This window comes from Pieris brassicae, chromosome 1 (assembly GCF_905147105.1).
Source record: "Pieris brassicae chromosome 1, ilPieBrab1.1, whole genome shotgun sequence".
NCBI classification, from domain to species: Eukaryota; Metazoa; Arthropoda; class Insecta; order Lepidoptera; family Pieridae; genus Pieris; species Pieris brassicae.
This window is the reverse complement of record NC_059665.1, coordinates 16,123,931-16,131,684: the sequence shown is the minus strand read 5'-3', so window position 1 is coordinate 16,131,684 and position 7,754 is coordinate 16,123,931. Positions and strand designations below refer to the sequence as shown.

Genomic DNA, 7,754 nt, shown 5'->3' with positions numbered 1-7,754 from the left:
TGCGTGTTATTCACACGAGAATGTAAGTGCGTGCTCCTATTTCACCATGCCTCCTGCTGATAAAGGATAAATCTTTGTTTTTAATTTATTTTATTATTATTAATGACTTGAGAAGTCATGTGGAACATGGTTCCAGCTCCTTACAAACATTGTGGAAAACAAAAAACTTGGCGATTACAAAGAGAGGCGGAGAGTTTATGCCAGTTCTTCTTTTCCATTCTACGCCCTTGATTTGAGAACTGGCAGGAAATGTCAAATTAGAAGCATTTATTGTGTATTTCTTTGTTGACGTTCATAAGTGTACATTGTATACAAAGAAATGATTTTGACTTTAACTGGCCATATGCGATGGGACTGAGTTAACACATTGACGTATAACCCAGGGATCGTGGGTTGAATTCCCGGCGAAACAATTGTTACTGTCGGCACTGTTTGGACTTTAAACAACAATCGTTTGTATCTAATATAGGAAATCCGTTTCGATTTTCAAAACAAATGAAATATCTGGTAACATTATTTTATAATGATTGTTACTATATTATTTTGATAATATTTATTTGAGGAAGGATGTCTAAAACAAACAATAAAAATATTAATACTCTGTAATATTATCGTCATATAAAATAACAATATTGAATACACAAAATCCACGTGAGTATAAAAATTTATACTTAGGCATATTATACATTATTGTTCGTTAATTCCATGATTTGAGGTTATGTCACAATTTAAATTCTAAATTCATAAATGCTTTAAAATCAGCTTATCTCAACAGCCTAGTTTATTGCTTAGCAATCCGTAAAGTATTGAGAACGGCTTTACTAAAAATCTTATAAATCTTAACAATTCCTATAGATTTCGAAGTTTTAACAGCGATATGAGAGGGAATGCTTATTTGTCTTGTAATTGCACGTAATTAGCCGGGAAGAGACCGTACTGGCCTTTACACAGGCCCTGCCACCAGCCTTCATCGATCTGAAAATAAATTTAGTTCGTAGTAACTTCTATTAACTTTAAGTAACAACTACTTGCTATAATATTTGCCTAAACAACAATATTTTTATAAAGTCGATAAATAATCATTATTATTCCTATAAAACTTGAACGTAAACTTGAAGAGGTAAAACCCGTATTGAATAAATTACAACGTTTTAACAATAATTATTATGGGTAATATTAATCATTTATTTATAAACATTCAATAGTTACATGTAGACCTCAAATACCTTGTTTAAAATTTTAATGAGTATAAAAATTGACGTAATCTATAACAATTTCCATACCATGACAATATTAGTAATAATATCGTCCGGGTCAAAAGATATCTCATCAGGGGCTGCGGCTTGGTAGTCGTACAACGCTCGCGCTATATATCCGTCGTCATCATCTCCCTCTCCCTCTGCTACCTCGTTCTCCCACCCAACGGGAGATACCACTATGGTTGGCTGTCGCGACAACTAAATCAGAAAAATCCTCTATATTTATTATTGAAGTATTTCTACGCCCTCAGATATGACGCTTATGAGTTGGGCGTAGGAACTCTTTCCTAATGAATATCAATGATACCGACGCATAAATACATCTGGACTTTACATCACACAATAAATATATATAGATTTGAACTAGTTTTAAACAATTTATAATTAAATCTTTTACAAAACGTGTAATAAATATAATATATAGTGTAGTGTAGAATGTAGAGTCCCACTCCACATTCTTAGTTGAAAGCAAGTTTTAATATTTCCTCTTACAATAGCTAAATATTTATAGATAGATCGTAGATTCGTTAATAAAAAGAAAATGTGCTAACCTCATCTTTTTCTTGTACATCCTTAGTATCTCCGGTAAGCGTAACATCCGGTAGGTTACTGGTGGTTTGCTTCACTTCCGGTGTTTCTTCAACTTTTGTCGGTTCTTTATCAACCTGTACCACTATTTCAACCTGTAACATATAATAATCACATAATCTATGTATAAAATCTATAAGGCCTGTATATTATCATGCTACAGATAGTCGAAGGACCAAATTGCTTTGATTTTTGTTTAGCCTACTTTCATTTGAATAAAGAAACGAATTCAACATCCACAACAAAAAATGTTATCGCGATAAAAAGCAATAAATGTAAAAACGTATTCCACATATAAAATATAAAAGAAATAATTAAACAGCAACGAAAATAAAATCTATAAGTCTGCTGGGCTCTTTAATAATACTAATTAATATAAGAATCTGTTTGAGAAAATCCAGAGCATAACATAGTAATCGTAAAATAAATTATTCGTGTTATTTTTCCGAGTTACGGTGAACAAATCTCGAAAACAAATATTTTATTTAAAACTATATCTTTAAAGCGTTTCATTTACCTTTGGTTGCTTTTCTTTAATTTCTACTTTCTCTGTGTCTGCTTTTTTCTCTGGTTTCTCTACTTCCTGCTTCTCTGGACTTTTCTCTTTCTCTTTTTCCAATCGAACTTTTTCCTAAAATATTGATTATTAATACTGGAAAAAATTTAATCTCATATTGTTGAACTAAAAGTAAACTGGAATTAATTACAAAACTTTTTTGAAAAATTTACCACTGCTTATAGAATCACTCATTAGTCATTATTACCCAATAATAAAAAAATGCCTTCAATGAAATTACTAAGTGTTCTAGGATAATCTCTAGTGCAATATGGGTCGACAAGCGATTCCCCTAGCAATGCAACGTTTCTTTTCACGTCTTTAGTTTTACATTCTCATTCACGTGGGCGCGTCCAAGCCACTTTAAGTGTAAGTATAGCCAAAGTTTAGGTGAGTTAAGTCATGATTTACAAACAATATTACACTTTAACATAGTTTTTGTGTAATTTTAAACTTATCTTGAATTGAGGTCAACAAAATATGTTATATTGCATTATATTTATTTACCTTATCCGACAAACTCTTGTCAATTTGTTGCCTCTCTTGTCTTATTCTTTGAACAGACTTCAAGGCCTCCTATAAAACGGTCAGATATGAGTTCCAAATATGTCTTGAACCATCTTAGACATGACATTTGGTACTAAGTACTCTGATTTTTAATTCCGTAGAATTGTGATAGCTATCATTTTTTGACATGTAATAAAACCTTTTTGGGCGGGCACATTTTTCTGAACATCTAAGTACATTATATACATACATTTTATTTGTATTTTATTTAGTGGGGTGCTCCACATTAAAAGTGGTTTTTACGGCGAGTTATAATTACCTCCATCACAAACAGTAAAAACGACGTGACAGCTAACATTTTTTTTTTTAAGTTTACTAAACCTGGAATTAATAAGCAGTGATGCGAGCTAAAGAATATATCGAATTAACTATAAAGTAATTAAAATTATTTCTATGTTGTTCGACATATTGAAGTATTTGTTATTTTTGTATTAGGTGACTTGAGTCAGTAAATATTAAGATTTAACTTATTGTAGGTAAAACATAAAAAATAAGTAGCGTTTTATTTTTTATTGTCGTCAAATGACTCAAATTTTCTCTTTATACGGAGAACATATATGGAGAACTTTTATAATAGCAACACTTATGAAATGTCAGAATTCTACGGAATGAAAAATCAGAGTATAAATTGTAGTTAAATGATATTCAGTTTTAGACATTATTTATTGCTATATTCCAATATAGCAATAAATTATTATTAATAATATTTAAGCACTTAATTTATAATTCTGGAATCAAGAATTATGTTAAAATATGCCTCATACAATTGATCTGACTCTCGCCCACGTCAGATAGGCTCAATTGCTTTATGTTTGCTTGTCACATCGTGACATAATCGAGATATGTATTTTACAATAAAGCTAAGCATTAAAAGTTTCTAAATCAAAACTATACAATTGAAATAAATTAATTTAAAAAAAAGTTCAAGTCATTATTTTTGGAGAATTGAGGATTTGTACTAAGTATAAATCTCATATAGTAACTAAATGACTCCTCGTTGTATATCGTATATGAAATAACCATAAAAGGAAAACATAGATAATAATTAGTAATTTATACTTGTTCCTTTTCTTTGGCCATATTCTCAAATTTGTCTCTTATAGACGACGGTTTGGCGCTTCCTATATTCGGCTTCTGCTTCGTATAATTAGTTCCGACCTTTTGCACTTCTTCAAACGTATGCGCACATTTATCGACTCTGTCCGTCTGTATACCGAATTTACCACCGAAACCCTGTGAACATCCATAATTCTTATTAAAACAAGAACCGTGCTCTTGTAGCAAGTACTGTATCATCATTTACTCTTACTTCTGTAATACTACTCCGTGTGGAGCAAGATTATCAATTCTACTGTAGAGTTTGAAAACTTTATTCTGTTTAGGTCCAAGGCTAATTCCTCAAAATGTTTTCCTTTACCGTGAGTGAGTGCAAGTACATTGGTTCATAGCTGGTTTTCAAACCGGCCTCAGGGATGAGAGCCGCACGCTGAAGCGACTAAGCCCTATATTTTTTTTTATATAATATCTGTTTTTACATTATATAATATACCTTTTTGTGATCGACTTGGCTCGCGTGCTTTTGTGTCTGCTCTTGATATTCCCAGCCCACAGCCGACGCGTCTTGCCTGTCTGTCTGCACGCCAAATTTACCACCAAATCCAATTGCGTAGTCTAAACATATAAAGAAGAAATAAAGGAATGCAGCGTAAACATCATCTCCCTCCCTTATTATAAACACTAAACATAAGCTAATTACTACAATTTGAAAATATTTTTTCTCTAGTCTGTCAATTTAAAGTATTATTTAATAATTTAAAAAAATAGCAAATATTATTTTTAAAGTATTATTTAATAATTTAAAAAAATAGCAAATATTATTTTTAAATTATCACCTTTTTGCGAGTGATGGGACTCAACCGTTTCGTGATGCTCCCATCCAGCGGCGCACTTGTCCTGTCTGTCTGCCTGCACTCCAAATTTGCCCCCAAAACCCACCGCATAGTCCTTTTGAGATGAGTGCTTCTCTACTTGCTCTTTGTGGTCCCAACCGGCAGCACTCTGTAATTTTTTTCCAATATGAAAGTCCTTTTTATTGTCTATAGTTAAAGAGGACAATACATTTAAACTTCAAGTTGACAGATGTGGCCGCTTTACAACAATTTAGAAAATAGATTTGTTTTTATAGTTTCCACTTCTTGTTTTTCTGCAAATTTTATTTTTAGAAACACTATTAGTCTTAAAAATTATTGACTAAAAGCATAATAAGTTTATTATTACTGACAAAATTACAATTCATAAACACATTTTTGAGACCTCTAAAAAGCTTTAATACATTGAAGAATAATTTTCATTTAATCTTCTTTATTTGAAGAGATAATTAACAACATTGCATCACGAAGATTGTAGAAAGACATTTCACTTTTTAATGGTTTTAAAGTTACAAAACCACACATATATAATTGTATATCATATCAACTTACCTTATCAACTCTGTCAGTGTCCACTCCAAACTTTCCACCAAAACCTATAATATATAAACTTTATTATTTTTATGGAATAAACTATTCCATTTTTATTAAAATTAGCTAATTACACAAATTACCAAGTAAAATAACCTATTTCATCACTTTATGTAAATTGTGTTTACATATAAACAGTGGAATAAGGCAACATTAGGTTTTCATTTAAAAAATGGTAAATACATAAACCATCTAAGATCATGTAAGGCATATTCCTTGTTCGTCATTTTAATCAAATAATACTCCTGTCTATCAGAAAGTCTTAAGATTATTTTTACCTAACATACTGTTGATCTGTTGTTTCTCTAATTACCTTGAGCATAATCCTTCTGTGAAACATGTTTCTCAGTTTTACCAATATAATCATGTCCCATTGCAGACTTATCCATTCTATCTGTCTGTACACCAAATTTTCCTCCATAACTAAAAATAAATTTATCTTGAAATCACGGGGTAATGACACTAAACAGAAAAGCCACTGCAATAAACACTTGTTTTTACAGTGAAGTAAAACAGTGTTTTGGCTTATCTTAGATAAAAAATGCTGTGTTGTGTGTTAGACTGATCTGATGATTAAAATTGTGCATTATATATGTACCCATAAGAAGACTTAGGTCCATGTTCATATGCCTTCTGTTTGGCTTCCTTGTCTGCCTCTAGTACTTCCTCACGTAATTTTGCCATACTAAAACAAATAAAAAATAGAATTGTTAAAGATAAATGCCCTACTTAATAACTAAATAAGTCAAATTGGATTATTTTAACTAAAGCAATATCTGATTTCTTCAAATCATATTTTTTATGAAGAAATAGATATTTGTATGACCAAGGAAATAAGTTTTTAACTGTGATGTACAAATTAATTACATATATTCTCTTTTTTACTTTTTATTAGTTTGATTATGATGCAATGCTTTGTTTGTAATTGACTTCCAAAAAACATGCTTCTACTTCAAATATGTGTGTGCATACTTAATTATTATTATTTGACTGTAAGAACAATAGGTCATAATAATAACAATGATTCATATTCAGATTGATAAAACATCCCTTTATATAAACAAGGTTCAACAGAGGTCACAATGACATATTGTAAAAAAGTATTACAGAACTTCATTTTAGGAAATAAAAGTACTTTGCTTATTTATATTATAGCATATAAAATTTGAAAATATTTTTATTCACAAATAAATTTATTATTCCCTAATTTTAGTTGTAACGCTAATGCATGAAAGTGAATATAAAAAACAAAAAAAGTTCCTATCTTATATAAATAACCAATAATGAAATCATAGAGAAATATAAAAATTATTTTTCAACTTTTAATTCAACTACAAAATGTAATGACATTCTGTAGTTGAATATGATGATATAATATAAGAAGGCAATACGTTTTTACATACTCAATGGCTTCTACATGTCTGCCGCCAGGTCCCCATCGTTGTTCCTGTTCAGTAACATCATTTACAAAGTCAGGGTCTGTCTCCCAGTCATCAGCTTCTGCTGGGGGAGGAGCAACTACATCAGTTGCTGCTTTCCACATCTGTTTAAAAAATACAAATATTTCGATTATAAGTTATTGTATAGACTATAATATATTTTTTACTAACTTATGCCTGTGGTATCACTATTATTAGTAGTAGTCAACAATTAAGAGTTAATAAGATTCATATGCCACTAGCATTTCTCAAGTTGAAACTAGAAAAAATCCTTTTGGGAGTTTCTTTTAATTAAAAGCAAGTGAGAGTTACTTCCTAGTCTATAATGATGAACATTATCAATGATGTTCTGTTGATAAAAATCTTTGATATCTTATAACTTGCCTGATAGCCTTAGCTATCACGATACTGTCAAAGCATGCTTAAAATATTGTACTGGAATTAATTCTACTTTAAAATATTTCTAAAAAGTGAAATAGTTGTTTATGTGTTTAATTTACCTTATTACCGGTTACAGGATTAGCTTCTGCTAATTGGCACCAAACGTTTCAATAGTCGATACTAAACATAAACAAAATTTCACGCTCTGTAAATTATTTTTATCGCGTCAGATGTTATAAATTCACATTGTTAGATGTAAATTTCAGAATACTTTCATTTTTCAACAGCAATGATTCAATTTCTCTCAATGATTCACAAATTGTTATCTTTGCCGAGTCTGTAATTCGTTGACAAATCTCATATAATATGACGTCGACAATAGTGCTGTCAAGTTTGTTATTTGACATTGCTTTGTTAACTATCAAAATGGATCAATTTATTGTAA

At 30.5% G+C, this 7,754-nt stretch overlaps 1 protein-coding gene across 1 annotated transcript; it reads right to left on the bottom strand.

Annotated features, from left to right (window-relative positions):
* Positions 1-584: 584 nt before the first annotated feature.
* LOC123707395 (src substrate cortactin) lies at positions 585-7,699 on the bottom strand. Its single transcript, XM_045657409.1, has 13 exons — positions 7,429-7,699; positions 6,893-7,032; positions 6,088-6,174; positions 5,803-5,912; positions 5,451-5,494; positions 4,863-5,028; positions 4,520-4,641; positions 4,030-4,203; positions 2,911-2,979; positions 2,365-2,478; positions 1,811-1,942; positions 1,284-1,457; positions 585-975 (listed from the first exon to the last, which is right to left on the bottom strand). The coding sequence occupies exons 2-13, from the start codon at positions 7,030-7,032 to the stop codon at positions 892-894; spliced, it is 1,416 nt and encodes a 471-aa protein (XP_045513365.1). The 5' UTR covers positions 7,429-7,699; the 3' UTR covers positions 585-891.
* Between the last annotated feature and the right edge of the window lie 55 nt (positions 7,700-7,754).

Coding starts and splice junctions, on each gene's coding strand:
- LOC123707395 (XM_045657409.1), bottom strand. CDS start 7,032: ATGTGGAAAGCAGCAACTGATGTAGTTGCTCCTCCCCCAGCAGAAGCT. Junction 4,642..4,862: donor GTCCCATCACTCGCAAAAAG/GTGATAATTTAA, acceptor TTATATGTTTAG/ACTACGCAATTGGATTTGGT. Junction 2,479..2,910: donor ACAAGAGTTTGTCGGATAAG/GTAAATAAATAT, acceptor TCAATATTTTAG/GAAAAAGTTCGATTGGAAAA.